The following is a 24055-nucleotide window of genomic DNA, read 5'->3' as shown; positions in this document are numbered from 1 at the left end:
ACCCCCCCCCATTAATGCACAAATAGGCTGACACCAGACATAATTTCACTGCATTTCTTACTTCCAGTAACTATATGCATGTGACAATAAACTTCCTTGTATCCTTGTATCCTTGAAGTGCCCCTGAGCAAGGCACCTAACCCCTCACTGCTCTCCGAGTGCCGTTGTTGTTGCAGGCAGCTCACTGCGTCGGGATTAGTGTGTGCTTCACCTCACTGTGTGTAGTCAGTGTGTGCATATGAAAAGGTCACATTCCAGACTCAATGGGCCATATACAGTTATTCACATTTGCATTCATCATGCATCATGTTTTCAGGGGTGGGGGAGGACAGCCTAATAACACTATACCACTTATAAAACTTGGGTGATATTCAAACACACTCAGGCTTGGATGAGTTAAACATATATATATATATATATATATATATAGTTTTTGTCCGATAAACATGAGTAACACCACTAGAAACCTTGGATCTTCTAGTTTTCAAATATATATGTTTTAAAATAAAAATGTATCGATTGCGCTTTGTAAAGAGAATGAATAAAACGTTTAAGTTTTTCAGTAGTTTAGCCAACAACAGGCTGATACTGACACACCCCTCAGCTATTCAGATGGTAAGTGCCCAGGCAATCAATGCCGTCATTGGGCCATTGTCTGGGAGCACGAGGTGAAAACACTCCCCATGTCACCAGTATACTGTAAACAAAGACACATGCACAGGAATGTTTACATTAGAATTCACTGATAGCCTGAGGAAGTATGGCCAACGAACGGAGGAAGATGACGCCCACTGAAGCCTCTCTGCGGATCCAAGAAGAACTGGCCTTAGAGAGTGAGTCAGAAGACGCAAGGTCAGATGTTTCCAACGATGGTGATGAATTACACTTAGAGCTTCGTGTATATCCCGTGGAGGACATTTCTAATGAATAAGTAGCATAATACCTCTTTTACCATTTGTTGTGTAAGGCATTCTATCATCCCCGCAGGAACCTTTCAGTGAACGAACGCATGGTGGCTTCCAGATGTCATACTATGAGACAGTACATGAAGGACAAATCAACTATGTGGGGGTTCAAGTTGTTTGTGCTTGCAGACTCCAGCAATGGGTACACCTCTGACTTTTCTGTATACCAGGCCAAAGTTTGGTGCATGTGGAACATACAGGGAATCCTGGAGAGATTGCCAACGGAGTAACCTCAATGCACTGACATTCACCCAGAGGAACAATCCGATGGATAAGAGATGGACCTGTAGTCTATGTGAAGTGGATGGATACACCATAGGTGTCTGTCTGCTCCACTATCCATGCTGCCTACACTGGGGATGTAGTGCAGCGAAGAGTGAAAAGCAGACAGTCTGTTCCATGCCCCAAACCTGTGGTTGAGTACAACAAGTTCATGGGTGGTTTGGATTTGTCTGACCAGTTGATCCAGTACTTCACAGCACAGCACAAAACTGTGAAGTGGTATAAGAAGCTCTTTCTTCATTTCCTGGACATTGCTACAACAAATGCCTTTATCCTCCACAAAGACCTCATGCAAACCATGCAGAAGGAAAGCCTTAGCCAGAAGCAATTCATGGAGGAGCTCACTGCACAACTGTGTGGGGTACCACTGACTTTTCAGCCCCCAAAGGCTCCTGTGCAGACAGCTGGACAGACTCACTGGCCAGTTTGTGGGACTGAGCTCAGCACAGATGGGAAGAGGGCTGGTGATGGTCGCAGAGCCTGTGTGTACTGCAGGCGTCATGGAAGGAAAACAAAAACTCTGTGGAAGTGCGATGCATGTAACGTCTTTGTTTGCCTTCAGCAAGATAGAAACTGTTTTGTTGCTTGGCATCAAGATGAGAACTGCTCATTTCAGTAGCGGATTTACAGTATAAGGTCTACATTTCTGGAACACTGAATATTCTGGAAAGACTGATAGACTGTACATGGGAGCAGAGAGCCACAGTCACACTTTCTTTGTAGCAGCCTGCAAAGCTTTGGGGGAAGGTAACTGTAGTGCCCTGGTAGAGCACCTGACAGGACAAAGACAGCAATTGACAGGGGGGTGGGGGCAGTGACAGGTGTGATACACCAATCTCATCAGTATTCATTTGAAAGAGCCACTGGTTTCATTTAGTCTGACTTTTTTAAAATTTGTGTTGAAACTACATAACATTTCTGAATGCTCTTCTTACTTTCATGTAGCCAACTCTTATGTTTATAAGGTTTAAAAGTACAAAGTCTTGGCTAGGTACATTTATTGTGTATTTTTTTACATGGTTTGAAGACCTTTGAAAATAAGTTTTTGTGTAGTTGTGTTTACACTTAATTTTAATAAAAACTAATTTCATTACATTTACTTTAGTTTCATTTTATTATTATGACCGCCGCGCAGCGAAGCGGTCATGATAATAGGTTTAGTCAGATTTTTTTTTTTCCGCATTGCCAATTTTCTGTCAAGGATTCCCGGGATACTGAAAGACCAGGGTGCACAAAACTTGGTGGGCATGAAGCCCTACAAGGATAGCATGGAACCATTGTTTTTCGTTTTGATCTGTAGTCCCCCTGCTGGACTGGATCCCCGAAAGGAGGGTAGGGCGGACACAGTTTTCTGTGAATATCTCGAGAACCTTAGGGCCTAGGAGGACCTTTTTTTTTTGTATGTTGGTCTTAAGGGGCCATGTCAACCCATCCCATTACCACTCAATTAATGTATAGCGCCACCTAGTTAAAAATTAAAAAGCAAACAATATCTCTGGCTGACATGGTCAAAACTGCACTAAATTGAAAGTGTAGGATCATTATGACACCCTCTGAATGCATGCCAAGTTTCGTGGACTTTCGTTCATGGGGGGCCGTACAATAAATTCATTTATGTGTACATTTAGTGACCATACACCATCAGAGTTTTCTTGAGAACCGTAGGGCCTAGGATGACCAATTGTTTGCGTATGTTTGCCTCCAGGGGTCATGTTAACCCATTCCATATGCACACATGTGCATAAATAGATATTCACACACACACACACATACATTCACAGTAATCATACGTATGACACATACACACACAGTAGAGATATGTACGCATGCAGGCACATGCACACACACAGGCACACCCACAAGCACATGCACGCACACACACACACGTACACGCACACATGCACACAATTCAAAAATAACTCAGAATTATGAACAGGCAAGATGGGGGTGGGGTTCTATAAAATGTATTTTACATGTGAAATCTATGAACTAATCATGTTTTGGTACTTGTTGTCTAGCAGATATCAGTGAGAATTGAGTGTGCATAATGCAATTCAGTGAGACGGTTATCATATATGCCTTTCACCTTTTGTTTTTAGCCAGCAGCCAGACCAGCAGATACCCTGACTTTGCTGAATTACTGAAGCTAAGCAGGCTTAGTTAGTACTTGGATAAGAAACCTCCTTGGAAGAGTAGGTTCCTGCTGGAAGTGGTGTTGGTGGCTGGCCAGTAGGTGGCACTCTTCCCTGTGGCCAAAAGCCACCAAACATATCAATCCCAATGTCCTATTGCAGTGACAGGGACACTGAGGTCCTGACTCACCATGTATGTTAAAGATCCCATGGCACTTATCGCAAAGAGTAGGTGGTTCCCTGATTTGACACGTAAACACACACACACACACTACACATGCACACACACATACATGCACACACACGACACGCACAAACACGCACACAAACACTTAAACACACATACAGTACACACACACACATGCACCCATACAAACACACCTACACACACACACACACCCACACACACACACACATATACACAAAAACAACCACACACTCAATTACAAACACACAAAAAATGAACAAAGTAGGAAATGAACACAATTTGACAAGCGTGACTTATGAAACTTTTGTGGAAAAAATGTGCTGGACTGGGCGGCGGTCATATTTTGTACCGCTCTGGAGTACATGTAGTTGTAGATGTTTTCTAGAATATAAAAATATGTGCCACTTTTGCATAGATGGTTTTAGTTAGATGAAAAACTTAAAAATGTTAAGGTGTAGCAGACTGCCTCAAACTGTCTGAAAGGCCCGGGACCTGTTAAATAGCTTATATAGTAAATAGTAAAATAGGTTAAATAGTCAAATATAAATAGGCTAATAGGTTAAATAGTCAAATAGAAAGGAGACAAAGTCTACTTTAAAAGTTAAATAGCTTAAATAGTCAAATAGGTTTGTGTCCATTGTCGTCGTGCCCGTCTCACATCTTGTACACCATCCTACTGAACAACTGGAGGAGCACACTCCAATCTTCCCTCAGTGCCTTTATCTCGGCCAGGGTCTCATCGTGCCGCCGCTGGGAAGCAGCCATGGCAGCAGCATCAGACCTCTCAAGGTAGGCCAAAATGTTATCCTCCTGCCTCTGCCGCTTCCGCGACCTCGGGGTGTCAGAGGTTCTGGTGGGGACTCGATCTAAAGTTGGACTGGCTGTGGAAAAAGCAGGAGCGAGGGAAGAGGAGCTGGTGGGCTGCGTTGGGGAGGGAGCTCTGGTGGGCGGCGCTGACAACTCTGTGTTGCATGGAGGTGATGAGGGAGCTATCCCTGGTGCTGACACTGGTGAGGGAGAACTGTTGGCGTATCACCATACCAGCACAATCGCTCCCCACAACAGGTGGGTTCATGTCATGGTTTCCCCCAAGCAGCTTGTCCATCTCTGTGTAGAAATGGAAGTGGACAGGCCCCCTTCCTGTCAACTCGTTATTGTCTTTAACCTTTTTATATCCCTCCACTAGCGTCAACCACTTGCATGCCACCTTGTCATGCTGGAAGTGCTTCCCGAACTGTCTGGCAAGCTTCCCAGCCATCTCCTTCCACAGCAGCTTCTTTTGTCTTCTTTCCCAACTTCAGCCGCCGGTTGAGGTCATTGAGAAACTTTCCAGGTCCCTCGCCCTCTACCTCAAGGTGGCTCCCCATTAGGTGGGTGAGGAAGAGGGTCTGCGGGGGTCTCGCAGATCCTCGCAAGTGTCATGCACTCCCGCCACACAAGCGTGTCTCCCCTGGAGTTCTTAGTCGAGCCTGCCACTTATCAGCCAATCAAAAATAGCAAAAGGCCTACACAATAGCCAATCAGAAAATAGCACTATTGTATCAGGGTAAGATTTAATGCAACAACAATGAATCTGTGAATCTGAAATTCATCCAAAAGTTTCGTTCATCTTCAGAGGAAACCACTGGAGCTTCGAGCATCAGTTTGAGCACAGAGTAAGTCATCTTTTAATGTTACAACAAATCCACAACTTGTTTGACACAAACAATGACGTGCATCAGTTGTTCATGAGTCTGTAACTTAGCCGACAATTTTACAGCCTGTTCACCTACACTTGCTCAGAACATCTCTCTCTCTCTCCAAATAGGCTATCATTGTATTAGCACTAAAGCGTTAAAATGTATTGCATATTGTTAGGTCACTTTTAAAATCATGTCATATTGTATAATTATATACTGGCCATGGATGCAGTAATCATTGCATCTGTCTTTTAAAGATGTCAGGTAAAAAGCAATTAAGCATCCTCTCATTCGCCCTGAGAGGAAAGCCCCCTAAAAAGGCCAGGTTAGTGAATGCTGGCTCAGAGGTACGTAGGCCCATTATTGAATTGTCAGTCCCATGTGTCAAATCTTTTATTCTGCAAGTCTGGGCAATTCTAAATTATACTTATGCCCCATTTTGAGTTTTTTGCACATCATCTACTTAGGAGGGCATTGCTCCTACATAATTTGGCCAATAATCAAATGCCTGATCACTTTTGAAAGCTGAGACACTGTAGTTTGTTTGGAAAAGAATTAGAATAACTGCGTTATGTACTGACAGAGTTACAGAGACTAGAATATTGTTTTCTTTTTTCTACCGGATAACAAGCATCTCTGAACTGACCACATTTCAGCCCTCTAGGTCTTGACTTGATATGACTTATCTCTCCATAGGACTTTTGGTTATCCAAAATGCATACTGACAATCAAATGCTTACTGCATATGAACCCCTTAGAAGCATAATCTTGGTCTCAAATGAAAGGTAACACTGTGAAGTCTCATGCTTCCATTTGGATTGTACTTCAGGGTTTCTGATATGCAATGACCAGACCTACACTGAATATGGAATAATTACAAATAATTACAAAAAACTAACTATCTTTACAATTTCTATTTCAATTCAATTGGTGTGTATTAGATGGACTATATATCTACACAACTAATATTGGATCAACTGGTAACCGACCAATGGCTGGAAACATTTGAAGGCATAAATAACAGCAACAAAAACACTAATAATAGTATTATTAATGAAAGTGTGAAACACCCCCAAATGAAACACCCCCATTACCCCAAACCCGTCCGACCCGCCACCCTTTTGACTCCCGGACGGACAGATTGACTGACGGATGGACAGGAGCGGGTTGGGGGTGTTACTCTTGCCAGTCCTCAAAACTTGAGAGCCCTGGGTCTGCTCTTTGGTAAAACCTTCATTCACTTTACAAAATTGTGTGCTCGTTTTACTAAATTGTGCTCTTATTTTAATTTTTGTAAACTGAAACCACAATTTAGTATAACAAGAGCACTATGTCATAAAGTGAAGACACAATATACTAAATTGTGCACACAATAGTAAAATGAGACCACAACTTAGTAAAATGAGCGCACAATTTACTAAAATGACTGCACATTCTCTCGATATACAAAAATACATGGCAATGACACCTCCTGGGATCCATATAAGATAAACTCCAGATTGCAAACACTTCTATAAGCATTGATAAGAATGCAAATAGCTCAACAGCAATGTAATATCTTTCACAATCTCCAGCCTAGGCTATAGGACAGTGATCCTCACTATTTTTTACACAAGAGCCACATTGGCAGTGCAAAATCAAAAAGAGAGCCACTTTTACGACAACATACTAACTCACCTTTGCAAATGTGCATGTCTACATATAATATATAATATACATTCTAATATAAATACATATAAATAAATATCCCACAAAAAAAGAAATAACACAGCCAATATAGCTAAATATATACAGCCAAGGCTTAATAACTTCCTTTCACCTTCATTATTTGGGTGAAGGGAGAAGTATAATTCAGATGTTTGCATTTTTGTAGTGCAGTATTGTATGTTTATGAAGCACATTTGAAAAAATATATTGGCTGTGTTACCACATAGCCTACAATGGGTCCCATTTAGAAACAGCCACATAGCACATTCGCGCTTTCCGTGATACACGCAGATGCATGAAATGTATTACAACTTATTGCCACAAGGTGGCAGTTTAAGTCCGCTGTAACATTGCCGGTAAACAGGGCAGCGGACTGCATTCAAAGGCGTTGCAAGTGGCAGTGAGATACTGTAAGCAGAACGAAACTAAAGATCACCTCGTTGAAGTCACACATGCAGTAGACTAGGCTAAATCAGAGCCTACTTTTGTTTTTATCAAGATGATGGCCTTTGGCGAACAGTTTAGCAGGGGTGTAGTGGGCGTTGGACGCGGGGGAACGCCGTCCCCCCACTTCTTGGAGCATTGTTTTGAGCATTTTAATATGCATTTATTAATATAACAAGTGTTGTTACCAGTGATAACAACGCATCACGCAAACGTCTCCAATTAGGCCTCTTTGTCATAAAATCCGTTACAAGAATGGCCGTCATGCTGTAGCACTCCACCATGCGTAAAGACATTAAAAACTACGCTCGTCATTCCGCGTTACCCGAAAGTAGCTAGAAAGTGGCTAGAAAACCATAGATTATACAACTGCCTGTATCCGAGTCTAGCAAGCATCTTCATGGCCCACTGTTGCAATTCCTTCGTTTGTGTTTTGCAGAAAGCAGGCAGGCTAATCCAGTGGTCAAAATGACACGATAAGCATGTGTGAGTAATAGCCTACGAGTGATTTTTATCGAGGGAGCTCCAATAGATAAGGCTATTTAACCATAAGTAATGACCCAACGGTGAACCTGAACAACTTTAGGTAAAACGTACGATTGGTGTAGCTACTTTCATCTAAACAAAAACTTTTCAAATGACTGGCACTTGCCTGCCCAATGTTCTTTCTGTTATTTTTTTGTTTTGTTTTATTGGCTGTGCACCTCTGCATTTTAATCATTCGCAATGACATTCATGACGCCCCCTCAAATTGAGCTACACTGCCCACACAGCGTGTTGAATGCGTGTAAATCCTGCTTTTGCTATTGTTATTGCCATGGTTTACGTGTGGTAATGAATGAAGCCTTGGCCTTACGCACCTAAGTATGTGGAGGTGCGAGTGTGACAATTTTTGCAATGATGTCATTAAAATAGCGTCCCCCCACTTTAAAAATCCCCGCTACACCACTGCAGTTTAGGCCTACTCAAAATGAGTAAAACCAAATTTGGCGAAATCTCGCCAAAGCTGCATACGAGCCACCAATTATAGCTTGACGAGCCGCATATGGCTCGCGAGCCGCGCAATGACTAACACTATAGGACCTGGCTGCAGGCATGAACTGCAAATAATAGTGAATTGTCCTGTGAATAATCCTGAATTTGGTGTCGCATCTATCTGGGTATAATGTCAGCTGATATTAGACATGTCAAGTGTGTGTCAGTCAGTAGTCAATATTGCAAACAAAATTTTGGAAAAAGAGGGGGCACCCGGATTTGAACCGGGGACCTCTTGATCTGCAGTCAAATGCTCTACCACTGAGCTATACCCCCATCTGCAGTGATAGGGAACATTTTATGTATTAATAGCTTGTACTCTAGTATTCTCTGATATCTTTATATTTTAATGTATCTTTGTATTCATGTAACAAAATATGCATATGTCTTGCGAGAACATAAATTCGAGGGTGAAATACACAATTCTACACTATTCTTCAAAACACAGAAACAGAGCCTGTTTAGCATGAACGGATGTGACTGTTTGAACCGGAAGCATTTACTATTCCGGTTTCATTTTGTATCCATCACACAGTTTAGGAAACATGGTAGGTGTTGTTACAGTTATTAGTTCTTTAATGTGATTTCTCTTTTAATGTTTAAACCCCATGTTGTTGGCATAAGTTCTGTATTTCAATGCCTTTTGATTGTTTGGTTCATTTGAATGGCAATGCATTCTTATTGGAGCAGGCTTAAGTCAGCTACGTAGTTAGCATAGCTACCTAGTGATGCGTCATTGTGTCTTGCTAGCCTTGTGTTGTTTGACGTTATCATTAGCTGATATTATCTGGTGTTTGTAATGTTTTTTTTCCGCAAATATATATATTCATTAGCTAACCGTAAATGCGACATTTTGGATGAAGCCAGCCCTACTACTCTGGCATTTCTTCATGCCTTGTCACGACAGTCATGTTAGCCAGTGATGGCCATTAAGCGCGAGCCAGGTAAAGTTGTATTAAGCGCGAGCCAGGTAAAGTTGTATCAACGAACTAAGGAGATGGCTGTGTGTGGTAATTCTTTAATTGATCTCCCTGGTCTTTACTGTATTATCTTACGCATGGTTTTTACATGGTAATATCTATTACTAAATGTGTAGCTAAAATGGCAAGGAACGTTAATGAGTGAAACTGAAACTGCGTATAATACGTGACATAACTAATAGTTTAACTTTCTAGTGTCCTGTATTGTCATGTACGTACTTAAATAAAACTAAATCCTTACCATTTTAAACTCTTCCTACGTTACTTAGAACACTCGTGGGCTTCGCTCTCAACTGAAAGACAGTGTCCCTGTCACGGGGCTTGCTCCTCAAGCAGGAGCCTATGGGGTCCAGGACACAATGCGCAGGGGGTAAGTTTTGGAATACTGTCTTACATTTGCAATCTGTGATGTCTTGCATGTTGGCAGCAGTAGTGACTGGTGATTTTATAAAGTTGAGGATAATAAGGCAAACTCATTTACCAATGTGCATTCACCAGGTAGGCAAAACAAATAGGTCCAAATTATTTGGTGAAATAACCAATGAAAGGAGCAAAGTGTTCTATAGGAAGATACCGCATTTATGTCAATAATATGTCACAATCAAAATTATTAAATCAAGCAGTAAACACAATGTGTGGGCTACTACAGAATGTCAGAGACCCGTCCGACCTGTCTGATTATGAACAGCTGCTTATATACAAGGATTTGTTTTATTTGTATGCACCATTAAAAGCTACTCACATCTTGATTTTATAGAAGCCCCCACCCTCTCTCCGATAGTGCTCAACAGTGACCAACTGCTCTATTTCTGCAATTGGAACACCTAATGAATTTTCTCCATTGAGAATTTGATTATATTATATATTTGTATGCACCATTAAAAGCTACTCACATCTTGATTTTATAGAAGCCCCCACCCTCTCTCCGATAGTGCTCAACAGTGACCAACTGCTCTATTTCTGCAATTGAACACCTAATGAATTTTCTCCATTGAGAATTTGATTATAAGCCATACATACAGACTTTTTTGAAATCTCAAAAGAGAAAATGAATGGGAAATTAACTTAGTTAGTTTAGGAGACACTTTTATCCAAAGCAACCTGGACTTGCTGCGCTGGGTTTAGGTTTTTTAAACCCAGGCTGACCCCCACTGAACACAACATTCTCTACTTCCTTGAAGAGGAGAACAATCCCCTTTGTATCTTCTCAAGCTGCTATGAAGCACTGCTGAGAGAGTCATTGAAATATAATGTTTCACAAATTATTTTTTAGAAAGAAAATGAAAGGTTTAATGCAACATGTGAACGTGGTATCGATTGTATCAAGAGAAAGACTGCAACATTGGTACACTTGTTTTGAGGAGAACAATTTTCCATATCCTCCTCTGATGGACCACCTCTGGTTTGCATGCTATGCCAACATTACTTTTACAGCATATTACACATTTTGAGTTATTTGTGTGATCTGAACTACTATTATTTGTGAAGCGAGCAACACTGAGTTTGTGTTGTACATGACATTGTATGTTTTGCAATAATTCTCAGATGGTTATGCACATTTTTGTCTGAAATGTTTCGCTGTACTGAAAGCTATGTCACGGTTTCAGATTCTCCAGTGTGAAGAATGAACTGCTCCCTAGTCATCAGCTGGAACTTTCAGAGAAGAATGTGAGTTTCTCTGTATTATATATTATTATTGTTATTATGTATTCTGTTGCCTACAAAATATGTAAGATCCATGTAACAGAGCATCCACAAACCAATAAGTTTGGTGAAGTTTATGGAGTTGAGATCAGAGGAATAAAAAATCATCTTTTGGAAATTGATCTAATGCCTTAAGTAAAAAATGAGTAAATATCCAGCCTTTAAGAACAGCAATTTTCTTTTTGTGAATGAATAACGTATAGTAAATAAATAAATGTTCTTCCTTAAAATACAGGGAGCATTTTTATTTTTAAAGGCCAGTTTCATGGATCCAGGGTACTATACATCCTGATAAAGTTCCCTTGGCCTTTGGAATTAAAATAGCCCCACATCATCACATACCCTTCACCATACCTAGAGATTGGCATGGTTTTATTTCAGTTAGCCTAATAGCTGGTTTGATTGCATTGAGAGATGATCTTATGGAAAGTACCCCATGCCAATCGTGAGACATGGTGAAGGTTATGTGATGATATGGGGCTATTTTAATTCCAAAGGCCAAGAGAACTTTTATCAGGATGTAAATTCCCAATTTTTTTTTTTATTCCTCTTTTTAGTCAACTTTAGCATGGATTCATAAACGTATGAGCTCAACTGTATAGTTCTGAGCATAATTATTATTGCACACATAACTGTGGGTTACAGTACCCTCCAGAATTATTGGCACCCCATGCTAAAGTTGACTAAAATCTGGTATAAAAAAATTATCTGTTGGTGATTTATTGTAATCTCACAATGAAAAGAAATAGGAAAAATCCAACCTTGAAGGGAAGCAAATTTGTTTTGAGGAAAAGGAAAATCTCATAAAGAAATGAATATTTTTAACAAAAACATGTTGCTTACAATTATTGGCACCCCTGCTTATAATACTTTCTTAAGCCTCCCCTTTCCAATAAAACAGCTTGTAATATTCACCTATGACACCCCATAGAGTTGGAGAACACAAAGCAAGAGATTTAAGACTGTTGGTCTTTACAAAATCTCCCCAGATCGTCCACATTCCCAGGTCCACACTTGCACGTGTATTCTCCTCTTTGACTCACCCCACTGTTTTTCTATGGAGTTTAAATCAGGCCACTAGATGGCAATAGTCGAAGCCTGATTTTGCGTTCATTAAACCATATTTGTTTTGATCTGGACATTTGTTGTGGTTCATTGACCTGATGAATGATCCAATCATGACCAAAGTTTATTATCTTGGCAGAGATTGACAGATTTCCTTTAAAAATGTTCAGGTTTTTCATGTTTGTGATACCATTCACCTTAATTAGATTCCCAAGGTCTTTGGGAATAAAACAGCCCCACAATAGCACCGCCTCTCCATCATAATTGATTGACCCTTTCTTTTACTGTCTATGGTCGCTAAGCGCCGCCCTTAGAACGCTGATGAGCCAATGACAGTCCAGCCTCAACGGGACTCGGACATCAGCTCGGACAACTCCATAGGAAACAACGGGGAGGAGGCATAAAATGACAAATTAATGGTTATTTATGAAGTTTATTACCTCAAAAAACCCCGACGGATAACCATGCTCAAACGTTTTGCAGGGGGACGTGTAATACTGATAGCGGTACCCCGAGAGGCTAGAAAACGGGGTATATTTTCATCAACAGTAGCCTAGAGGACGTCTCTCGCGTTTGCAATAGCTCGACGTAATGTAGGCTACTAAGCCAACAACGTGGGCACAGGTTCCCTGTTAAATCCCAAGATGAAAATGCTCATTAACCAACTACTATATTCTTACTACATCAAATATTAACGTAACCTAACATATCTTAGTATCAATCTTCCACTAGCTAGCTAGCTAGCATTAACGTCAGTGTTTTTTGCACAGTGATTTGCACGGCTACTCGCCACAACTGCTTGTCACCAAAGTAAATCCTTTTTCGACCAAAATGTCCCCAAAGCCTGCTTTCATATACTGTCAGCTGCCTTTGTCCACAATGTATTTCTAATCAAGTCTGGTTTGTTTGTCCGAGTTTTCACACGATAACAATGGGGGGCGGGGTTTAGCGACAGGTCAAATATTAGGTATGGGGTTCCTTTCAGGAGGCCTATAGTCATTCTTCTATGTACGCCGAACACACCTAAAGTGTTCCTAGCCAAAGAGCGCAATTTTCATGTCGTCTGACAATAGACCACACTTCCAGACAAAGTCACTGTACCATTCAGTAACTCCTGCCGTTTACATTGGTAATTAAATGACTGGACAGGCGTTTACCTAGCATTCCCTCTAAATAAGCTATTTGCAGTGAGGTCACTTTTGAAGATTGTTTGGGAGACTTGGTGACCCCAAGATGACACCTTTGTCTGTAACTCTCCAATAGTGGTCCTTAGGCAAAAAATTACATATCTTACCATCCTCCATACTGTACGTGGGGGCGAGATAACCATGGGTCTTCGTCCAAGCATGTTTGTTACATTTCCAGTTGATTAGAACCTTTTAATCATTGTTTTAACTGTAGGCCTACATATTGGCATTTTCAACAAAGTACCTAGTTTTTATAGACATTCACTGACTTACAAATGTCAACACACTTTCTTTTTATTTAAATTTAGTGTATTCTCTTGTCTTTCTGATGTTGGAAAACGACGGAGGATTTAGCTTCTGTGTCACTTTATTTTCATACCTTAGTGAAAAACAAAGTAATGAACTACCTCTGAAAGTTCAGACACTCTGATTAACGGCTTCTACACACAGTTGCGTTCCGTCAACTCATGCCAGTGGGTGTTCCCGACGCTAGCTATGCAAATTACTTGAAGTATAACCGTAATTTGATTGGTTGGTGCCGTCCGTCGATTGGCTTGATTGGCCGGTGCCATCTGTCAGTGCTGTTAGGTTTTGTATGTAAGATTTTCTAGGGGTTCCAATAATTGTGAGCAACATGTTTTTGTTAAAAATATTTATGAGATTTTCTTTTTTCTCAGAATACATTTCCTTCCCTTCAATGGAGGATTTTTCCTTGTTGTTTTCATTGTGAGAGTACAATGAATCATCAAAAGATTATTTTTTATGCCTGTTTTTAGTCAACATTACCAAAGGTGCCAATAATTCTGGAGGGTACTGTATGTATCTCAGAGACACTGATCTCTTTGGACTATTCTACACATGATGGTTGTCCACTAATATTTTTAATGTTTATTTCCTATTATTGAAATAATAATTATGCTGTCAGGCCTGATGGTTGAGCACTTTGTCTTCACAGTTCCAGCTCAACCAAGACAAGATGAACTTCAGCACTCTCAGAAACATTCAGGGTCTCCACGCACCACTTAAACTGCAGATGGAATACAGAGCAGCCAGACAGGTATGGACTATCTGGGGTAGTTTGTCCAAACTATCGCACCAAATGTTAGTACTGAACCAAAAAAAGATTCCCTAATTTTTCATCACACTTAGGCCCCCTAAAGAGTTTTTTTAACATCGTTTCCATAATCATTTTGATGGCTCATAAACTCTTAATAGGACGAACGGCACTTCTGAAAAGATTGTCAATGGCCTGGCTCTGATCCCTGATCAGCTATTTGAGTCATTATATGGCTGATATCTGTATTATATTAGTATTATATATTGCATCCCTAGACCACATTTACATTGTTTTTAAATGTCAATTCAAACTCCAAGTTAACTTTACTATCCCAAAAAGGGATATTCAGGTGGTCACGGTGCAGAGACACGTAAGCGTATCCCGATTATTATACGGCTACTTGCCAAAACGAAAAATAAACTCCATGATATGTCTCTTTACACTTATTTTGTTACCGTTTCGTCGTGGCTTTTGCTGAGAAACAAATAGTTCGCAAACACACGCTGAACTTGAATCAAACATTCTTTAGAACACAGCTGATCAACCGTCTGCTTTCACTTTTGAATGAAGTTCCAAGCACAAACTCCGTTGCCATTGTCAGCGGTCATTCTTGTTTTCAATGGTCCTTTCCCAAGAAATAATGACCGCTAGAACTTTCGGAAATTCCATTCAAGTCAATGGAGCATTCTACTTGCATTGTGAAGAGCCGTATAATAAAGATGGATAAATACACAAATATGCTGTCCCCAACCCCACCTTCCGCACACATTCTCTGCAGACAATAAATTAGCCTAAAATGTGTCCAGTGTAATAATGAGATTTAAGAATTCGGTGCAGTTCACCATTAAATGGAGGTATGAAGTAATCACACACCCCTGCTGGATATAAAATTGATATGTTTCTGCTTCTCTTGACTAGATCCAGCGCTTACCATTCCTGCAAAGCTCCAACCTGGCCCTTGACACATTGCGTGGTAGTGATGATAGCATTGGCTTTGAGGACATCCTCAACGGTAAGAGACTTGGGTGGGGCAAAGACATTTCAGGGGGTAAATGCATGAAGTTGTTTTCTGAACATTTGTTTTGTACACCCCTTATTTTTTATAAAGCTAAGGTTCTGTTAACCCTAATCCTTACCAAGTGAATGGGTGAAATGACAAACAGCCAATCATGTTTGAAGTCTCACTTCACTGCTAGCCAGTGTTGCATACACAGTAGCTCTGTTAAATTGGCCTGAAATCTATCTAAACTAAAACATCTGGTCTGACCGTATTAACCAATCGGGAAGTATTCATGAGTGGGGCATCCCTGGCTGCCATTGTGCTTCTCTGCTTACAGCACATTGAAACGTCTGATGGATGTTAACATGGGCAATATCACTTACGGCAGCCTTAATGACTTATTTAGTGACTCAGCTTTTTCTCTAATTTCCTTAAAATGTGGTGTTTTTCTTTTTTCTTGCAGATCCTGCAACAAGTGAAGTGATGGGAGAGCCTCACATGATGGTGGAGTATAAATTAGGCCTGCTGTAATTGGAAATGGATAGCATTTGAGTGATTGGCTATTTGAACTAATTGGAATAAATTGTACTTACATCCCCATAGACGTCACTGTGTACACAAACTTGAAGTATGTATTTGTAATAAAACTGTTCCATATCTATTATATTTTGTGGGGGAATATTTTTGTTTCTCTTGTTTGTCAGTCCTAGCATTAAGCTCCCACTGTAATTACTGTAGAAGAGAATGGAGAAATTGGGAAACACTGTGGAAGTGAACACTGTTTAACACACACACCAAACGTATTTGATCTGTCTCATTTCTACTACTGTTCTCTGGCGGAATGGTCTGATGGTGTTAAATGAAACATTGTCAAGAGACCTTTGATAATAGCTTTAATAGAAAATGAACAGAAGCCAGCAAAAACATCTTCAAACTTCACAAGAAGTGTGCCTTCATACAGTGCAGTACCCAGGTAATTTGAGTGAGCTTCACATGCATGTTTCCAGAGAAATAAAATTTTATTTATTGTTTGTAAAACTCAAAATCGTAGAAAATTGTCACCTTCAGCAATATAACAGTCTTAAATATACTAACTGCTTGCTCATTTATGATGAAGCATAGAGAATAAACACAAGGAGCGAGGTTGACTTCCAAATGTGTTGTGTTGCCATAGCCATCATGGTAAACACAATTTCAAACACCTTTACTGATATTGTACTTTATTATTAGGTATGATTTTTATGACCAAACTAGAATGGAACCATCAGATCCTGCAGACATTAAAATATTTCCTTTGTGATCAAAAATTACACACTGCACTGCATCCTCATGTCCAGTCAGACTTGTCACCTGCGACGAGGCGAGGTCAACCAGCTTTACTGTGCTGTCGTTACTGGCCACAGCCAGGCTTCGCCCACACGGACTGAATGTCACCTGGTTGCTGGGGTGAGGTCCGGTGTCCACGCTAAGCATCGCAGAGACCTTTCTCACGTCCCAAAGCTTCACCACCCCATAGGAGTCGCAGGAGGCTATGGTGTCCCCAAGGCTGTTGAAAACGGCATGGTTGCAAGAGTGCTGGTGGCCGTAGAGGGTTTGGGCACACAGGCCTGTGCGCGCGTCCCACAGTGACAAGGTCTTGTCAGCAGAACAGGTCAGGAGCGTGTTGGAGAATGGCAGGAACGCCACGCTGTTGACCGAGTCGACGTGGCCACGCAAAGTGTAGCGGCACCTCTCGCTGTTCAGGTCCCACACCTTGGTAGTGTTATCCATGGAGCAGGAGGCCACAAAGTCTCCGCAGGAGTGGAAGGAACAGCCCCAGGTGGCGTGGGTGTGTCCCTCTAGCGTTAGAACGCAGCGGCCCTGGGCGAAATCCCAGATCTTTACAGTGGTGTCACCGCTGGTAGTGGCCAGACCTCCACCGTTGGGATGGAAACAGCAACTGGAGAGCCAATCACTGTGGCCCTCCCCTGTCATGATCATCTCCCCAGCAGGCAGTCCCCACAGGCGCCAGCGGTGGTCATCACTCGAGGTGGCCACAATCATCTTGCGGGGGTGAAGTGCAAGGCAGCTGATTGGCATACTGTGGGCCTTAACACAAGTGGTCAATGAGCAGCATGGGCTCTTGTTTCCCTGCATTAGAGCCTTGATCTGGTGAAGGTAAGGGTTCACACGGCTACTGGCAGGGAACTCTGAATCCTTGGGGTGTTTAGTGTTTGAGCTTAGATCTGTTGTAGGGTTGCAAGGACTTCCAGTGTTCTGAGGCTTTGTTCCTTTCTCTACATTCTGCTGAGTTTTGTCATTTCCTTGCTTAGCTACACAACGTAACGCTGGAGATGAGTGCGCGTTGCGCAAAGTGGCCTCCAAATTGTGTACGTGGCCAAGAACTCGATCCCTCTCCAAACTGACAAGCATCTTTTGTTTCAAGGACACTTGGTACTTGTCGGTTAGCTGCCGAAGAGCAGGTTCATAGGATGCGTAGTGTTTTTTCAGTCGTTTGATGTCTTCTATTAGTCGGTTTTTTTCCTGAACCACTCGCTTGTGTTGCAAACGATGGAAGTCCCTCTCTTTGTTAAGTTTAACGAGCGTTTCAGCTGCTTTAAGGGCTGCTTGCTTGTAGCTGTCTCGTTCTTTCTGAACATTTCTGAGCTCGTTGTCTAGGAGCTGGTTGTGAGAGTAGGCATCAGGAACAAAATCCACCTGGCCTATTTTCAACAAGCCTTTTTGCTGCATTTCGTACCACTCTGTTTGGAAGCAATCTAAAGTCCTTGGCATGCCCATTTTCACCAGGAAGTTACGGAAAAAGTCGTCAACTGCCTCGGGAATATGAGAAACTGGGTGTTTTGCCGAGCTAACCCTCTGTATAATCAAGTCATCAGAGCGATCTCTCACAGCTTTCACAGCAGCTTCTAGATCTTCATCGCCTTCGGTCATGCTGATCATGTCGTCATCAGCCAGAATTTCTTCGTATTGATAGTCATCCTCAGAGTCCAAGGGTATATAGACCTTTTCGAGATAATATGGCCCATCGACCGATTCATCTGCAGTTTCATGTTTTGTTTCCATTTTCACACCGCACGCCCAACAAGTCAGTGATACTTGTTGTGTACTGTTACCATGGTTACATTTTCCTGATCCCAAACAGAGAGCATTCAGGAACTCTTTAAGCAAAAACGTATAATGGTTGTCCTATAAAATGTAGGCCTAATAGCACTTTTCAAGCACAATGTGCTTTAAAGACAACACATATAGGCTATAGCTAGCGCTTTTCAATGCACAGACTGCAACCCAAAGCGCTCCAAAGACATTAAGCACTGTTCTTTGTGCTTGTAAAAGTGCTATGTATTATTATTGTTATTATTATTATTATAGGCTATTAAAAAGTAAAAGATAAAATAAGTAGGCTAGGAATAATGTATAGAACGCGGTCATTATTGGGAAAATAAGTCCCGACAGGGCGAACCGGACCCCGACGCGCAGCGGAGGTTCTAACCGGCTGAAAAATGTCCTAGGTAAATGATAACGACTTGCGTGAAACTGCGCACAGCTGTATCTTTAACACAGACCAACCCGGAAGATTTACTGGCAGTCCTGTGAGTCTTTCTTACAGATGGCCTCAGAATTTATGAATAATTGTTCCCAGATATTTACTATTGGTCATCAAATTCGATGAAAATCCCATTAATGCAGGTTTCTATTGTTAAAATCATTTATTGCCATTATTATTATTATTATTATTATTATTATTATTTCAAGCCAATGAAAAAGCCAATTTGACTAATTTGGACTGTTCATTTTTAACGATAATGTTGTTATTGTTGTAGGCCTACAACAATGGACAAAAGCATCAGCCAACCATGACCCTAACTTAAAGTCCACAAGGTGGCGAGATTTGACGAGAGGCGAAAAAGCACTAAAAAGCTCGCACAGCTCGCTCATTCACGGACCCAGTGCTGAATTTTTGTACTTGCAAACTGTAGGCCAAGCCTATATCTGTGCTAGCATCTGTCGTGAGAGCCCGCTTGGGGCGTGCGTATACTCTACCTGGAAAGTCTGCGGGCCTTTATGAGTTCCATGGAAGCGTGGCCATTAGGATTTAGTGACATGATTACTGATATGGTGTTGGAGTGGCGCTAGAGATGCTCATGGCAACCAATCGGAGGCGCCTGAGTATGGGTACACATCCCTTTTGACAGTTGGTAATATCCACACAGTGGCATTGGCGGACTACTCGGAACACTAACGTGCGTCTCCTCAGGATTAAGTGCATCACTGTTTAAATTATTGGAATAAATGAGTTGCGCAGGTGAGGGCGACACGCCCGAGGGTAATGCCGACAAGTGCAGGCCCCCTGGCCCGGTTTCACCCTACTGTATAGACAGCTTACTCGGTCGAAGAAGTCTCCCTTATTCCCACGCCAGGAAAAATCCTCCATCGCGCTCTGGGACAGGGGAACGACCTTATGGTAGGAAAAACTCCCTCGAGACCGAACAGGCCTGGGTGTGCTTTGTTTTTACGATATCAACTGATTAGGCTACTTTTTGAATTGTTATGCTTGGCAATTAATTCCCTCCTTTTTTCTTTCGCTGTGTTCTATGTTAATTAGGGGTTTTCGGTTATAGAGCATCACGATATGATTTTGGAACTTTTGGCTATGAAGTATAGCTGCATCTTCTTATAGGCTGTGTTTTCACTTCAGACCACACACATCATGACAAAGAAAGTCTTCAGCAACTGCATGGTTCAGGATCTCTTGCCGAACTCTCTGAATCCGACAAAGGTGTCCTTGACACGGGACGAATACATGATGAACACATTCAGAGCAAACCTTGTGGGTGCCAGAAGTCGTCCGTTCGTTGTCAGTCCTACCTGGAAAGCGCCCCAACGAACCCTGAGCTGATGCAGATGGGGCACAGCGTAACAGACGGAGTGTACAGGGACTCGAAATTGTCTCTCGGGGATGAGGATGCCCTGCGCACTGCTGGAGGTCTCAGAGAAGATGGGGACTGTGTCTGTATGTCAGCAGGCAGTGATTCCGAAGAGGGAGTGCCGAAGCGCAAGCAGAGGAGATACAGGACTACATTCACCAATTTTCAACTGGAGGAATTAGAGAGAGCTTTCCAAAAAACACACTACCCAGACGTGTTCACCAGGTAGTCGGATGATGATAAATATTGTCAAATGTAGATCTATTCAATATGGGGTAGAATTTTGATTAGAATGTGGAATAAGTCAAGACATTCCGCACACCTTTCAGGATAATCTCATTCTACATTCCTCTTGGTCTTGTCTTGCTTTAATATGTGAATGATTACACAATGCATTTGGTTTTCACAATATGTATTTGGCTCCATCATACAGAGACTATAAGCAGATCAGGAAATGTGTAAAATCGTTGGCTGGGGTTGAGTAAAGGACACAATACCTCCCATTAAATATATTCATCCAACTAATTCCCCTATAAGAAATTTGAATTATCCAGTACCTTGTGACCATATTTATGCAAATTAAATACCTCCAAGAAGTTATTGAGTTTTAACTCTTTTCTTTTCTGTTGAGGGAGGAACTAGCAATGCGACTGGACCTCACAGAATCACGTGTGCAGGTAAACAGTTCTGTAGTCTTGTAAGTGAGTTGATTATCTTTGAATGAACTATACTCTCTACTATATTTATATAAAGATAAAATGATCTGAACTGTGGCTAATCCTCCTTCATCTCCAGGTCTGGTTTCAGAACCGTCGAGCCAAGTGGAGAAAGCGAGAGAAAGCTGGTGTGCAACCCCTGTCTCTAAACTTCCCTTTCCTGGGGCCTACACCCTCAATACATCCCATGGGTCACTATTTAGGTCGCGGACCGTTCCCGACCCATCTTTTCCCACTTTTGGACTCAGCATGGACTGACGGAACCACCTCTTTCCCTTTATTTGGCCAGTCTCTCGCCAGTTCCATCTCCTCCCTCAACCTTGGTTCTTTCCCAGTGGTATCCACGTCCAGACACTCCGCTGTCATCGGCCCCCCGTTTGGTCGGTAAGTGCCACCAACCCAGACGAACAGAACTGCTTCCACAAAGAAGACAGCATTACAATACAAGGAATGAACGTATTGAAATGGAATTGTTTTGCTCAGATTGCTTTACTGAATTTACAGTAACTGCTGTTAAATCTAACTATTGTTCCAACAAAAAAACAAGATTTTGAAAGACATGCTCTACTAAATGTCTGTATATCTGCACAGACATTAATGTCTCAGAGCCAATGAATTCATTAACAGTGTGCTGCATATGGTATATTTGAACATAATGTGCTATTTTATTTCTCTTCTAACTCAGTTTTTGGCTTTGCACGCATGTTTCTTCATACGGAGTGAACTTACCTGTTTTATGGGTATGTTGATAACCACCACCATAACCACACGTTAAACACCAAATGCCTGCCCTTTTTGTGTATTATTCTGGCGTTCTTCTCACTCCCTTCTTCTCTATAGGATATTCTCCATGCGACCACTGAGCTATCCAAGGCTACCCATACCTGCAGCAGTGGGCAGTCCTGTCCCTACCCAGGACAGCCTGTCCAGCTCTCGCTCCTCCTCAACACCTCCCTCCATGTCCACCTCCTCTCCTGCTGACCGGCGGGCCTCGAGTATCGCTGCCCTGCGCCTCAAAGCCAAAGAGCACTCTGCCCAGCTGACACAGCTCAGCGCAGCAGCCTCTTGCACAACCAGAAGGGAACCATGTTGAAAATTCCTCAATTTGCAGGCAAATTTTGCAGGTTTTAGAGTTGATAACTCATAAAAACCTTTGTTTGCGTGGTTATATTACACCTAATGCTTTCAGCAGATAATGACAGACATCTGAGACTGTAACATGAAAAGTGTGACTGTTATAGTTGTATGATTTGGGCCTTCTTATGATTACAAATCAACATGGTACATAATATTATTAATAACATAATATTGATTGAGCTCAGCCTTTTTCTGTGCTTATGGGGGTGGGGTTACATGAAAACACACCAACCACCTTAAACATGATGTAAGATAGTAAAGGCTGTACAGTATTTTGTCACTGGTCCATTTTCATCCCATATACTGTATATTTTGATCATATTTACTGGTTTTCAAATACTTCAGGTCATGTATGTCCTTCAATGTTTTAGCAAATTCATTGTCAATGAAATTGTTGATGGATGCTAATTTAATATTTAACTGTGATAGAAGTGGTCTCCCAAAATATCCAGCTTGGGCCTATTATATACATTACTTCTTGTTTTTTAGTGATTGAAAATGTAGATGGCATACGGTGCAGTTCAGTAGCCTTCACAAGATACACATAAGGATCAGCATTCTATGATATAAAAAATTATGAGATGTCAAGGAACATTCAAACAAGGAAGTACAGTAGCTACTTGTACATTTGTATTTAAACTAACTTTATTCAACTGAAGTCCTCATCATTTTCAAATATAAAAACAACGACTAATACGGCTTAAAATGTCAATGAATTGAAATAATTATGAAGCAATTTTGGAACACCAGTCTGGTTGAATGGCTTTTGATATGGATGACGATTGATTTCTCAGTCAGTACCAAATGCATTTCCTCTCTGTGTATATATTGTAAAATGAATATTCAACTGTAATTATTTTGAAAAAGTGATTATTCTCTTTTCATCCTTTATTGTTTCACACCTATAATATGGCTTTAATAGTTCTGTTGTGTTCAGTTTATTGACCTAACTGAAGCCTAAATTGGTCAGAAAAGCAACAATCACTTAAATATGATATTTTAGCCAATCAACATTATGCAAATGAAATACATTACAGAAACAGAGAGAGAGAGATTGATTGAGTGAGAAAGAGAGTTTGTGTGTGCGTGTGAGAGAGAGAGAGTTTGTGTGTGAGTGTGATGGAGAGGGACACACAGAGATATTGCTGCTGACAGAACACAGAGGGGTTGTGCCTGTGTTTGCAAGACTCAGATTAGCACCACAAGTTTGAGACTCTCATTACCCACCTGTCCAGATCCCTCCACCGAGAGGTCACCCTCAGTGCACACAAAGGAATCCAAACACAATGAGGTGTAAATACAGTGACCTTGGACAATGGACGTCCAAACTGGACATTTTCACTGAAAGAAAGTACCATCTTTTGACACATGGCTGTGTTATTTACAGAAGATAGATCATGTAAAAATCACTTTAAATCATAACTGGCCATGGGTACGCATAATCTGGGTCTTAACTATACATATGTTTATATATTGCACAAGGACTGTTGTCCAGTGATATAATCGAGAGATTTATTTCGTCAAAGGCAACCATTCTTTATTAGAAAATGTGACCAATGTGTATATTCAAACAAACAATACTCTCTCTCTCTCTCTCTCTCTCTCTCTCTCTCTCTGCTACATGCTACTGTGATTCTATATCTATATCTCTTTCATTCCCATCTGATTCAAGGGCATAGTGGTACTATTTCAAAAACATCACAGACTAAAGGCTAGGCGAAGGATATCCATTACCAAGTGACAAAACATGACAAGCTTCCTATATCTGTCTGTGTGTGTGTGTGTGAGAGAGAGAGATGGAGAGGGAAAGATGAATTAGCCCAGCTAATTAT

General features: G+C 41.3%; 3 protein-coding genes and 1 non-coding gene across 4 annotated transcripts; 2 read left to right on the top strand and 2 right to left on the bottom strand.

The window, feature by feature from the left end:
* Positions 1-8656: 8656 nt before the first annotated feature.
* On the bottom strand, positions 8657-8728 carry trnac-gca. The gene has a single exon. It is a non-coding gene; the product is annotated as a tRNA-Cys (tRNA).
* Positions 8729-8903: 175 nt separating this feature from the next.
* Positions 8904-16109, top strand: LOC125291256 (proteasome maturation protein). Its single transcript, XM_048237934.1, has 6 exons — positions 8904-9000; positions 9702-9802; positions 11040-11100; positions 14344-14445; positions 15364-15457; positions 15909-16109. The coding sequence occupies exons 1-6, from the start codon at positions 8998-9000 to the stop codon at positions 15974-15976; spliced, it is 429 nt and encodes a 142-aa protein (XP_048093891.1). The 5' UTR covers positions 8904-8997; the 3' UTR covers positions 15977-16109.
* A 212-nt stretch (positions 16110-16321) lies between these two features.
* Positions 16322-18582, bottom strand: LOC125291255 (sperm-associated antigen 16 protein). Its single transcript, XM_048237933.1, has one exon. The coding sequence runs from the start codon at positions 18506-18508 to the stop codon at positions 16685-16687; it is 1824 nt and encodes a 607-aa protein (XP_048093890.1). The 5' UTR covers positions 18509-18582; the 3' UTR covers positions 16322-16684.
* Positions 18583-19455: 873 nt separating this feature from the next.
* Positions 19456-23148, top strand: LOC125290930 (aristaless-related homeobox protein-like). Its single transcript, XM_048237378.1, has 6 exons — positions 19456-19907; positions 20142-20595; positions 21002-21047; positions 21166-21470; positions 21772-21826; positions 21927-23148. The coding sequence occupies exons 1-6, from the start codon at positions 19736-19738 to the stop codon at positions 22065-22067; spliced, it is 1173 nt and encodes a 390-aa protein (XP_048093335.1). The 5' UTR covers positions 19456-19735; the 3' UTR covers positions 22068-23148.
* The last annotated feature ends 907 nt before the right edge of the window (positions 23149-24055 follow it).

This window comes from Alosa alosa, chromosome 2, assembly GCF_017589495.1.
Source record: "Alosa alosa isolate M-15738 ecotype Scorff River chromosome 2, AALO_Geno_1.1, whole genome shotgun sequence".
NCBI lineage: Eukaryota > Metazoa > Chordata > Actinopteri > Clupeiformes > Clupeidae > Alosa > Alosa alosa.
Note: the sequence above shows the minus strand (reverse complement) of the source record. Positions and strands in the feature narration are given on the sequence as shown.

Coding starts and splice junctions, on each gene's coding strand:
- LOC125290930 (XM_048237378.1), top strand. CDS start 19,736: ATGAGTTGCGCAGGTGAGGGCGACACGCCCGAGGGTAATGCCGACAAG. Junction 21,048..21,165: donor TCACAGAATCACGTGTGCAG/GTAAACAGTTCT, acceptor CTTCATCTCCAG/GTCTGGTTTCAGAACCGTCG. Junction 21,827..21,926: donor TGAACTTACCTGTTTTATGG/GTATGTTGATAA, acceptor TCTTCTCTATAG/GATATTCTCCATGCGACCAC.
- LOC125291256 (XM_048237934.1), top strand. Junction 14,446..15,363: donor AATACAGAGCAGCCAGACAG/GTATGGACTATC, acceptor TCTCTTGACTAG/ATCCAGCGCTTACCATTCCT. Junction 15,458..15,908: donor CTTTGAGGACATCCTCAACG/GTAAGAGACTTG, acceptor TTTTTCTTGCAG/ATCCTGCAACAAGTGAAGTG.
- LOC125291255 (XM_048237933.1), bottom strand. CDS start 18,508: ATGGAAACAAAACATGAAACTGCAGATGAATCGGTCGATGGGCCATAT.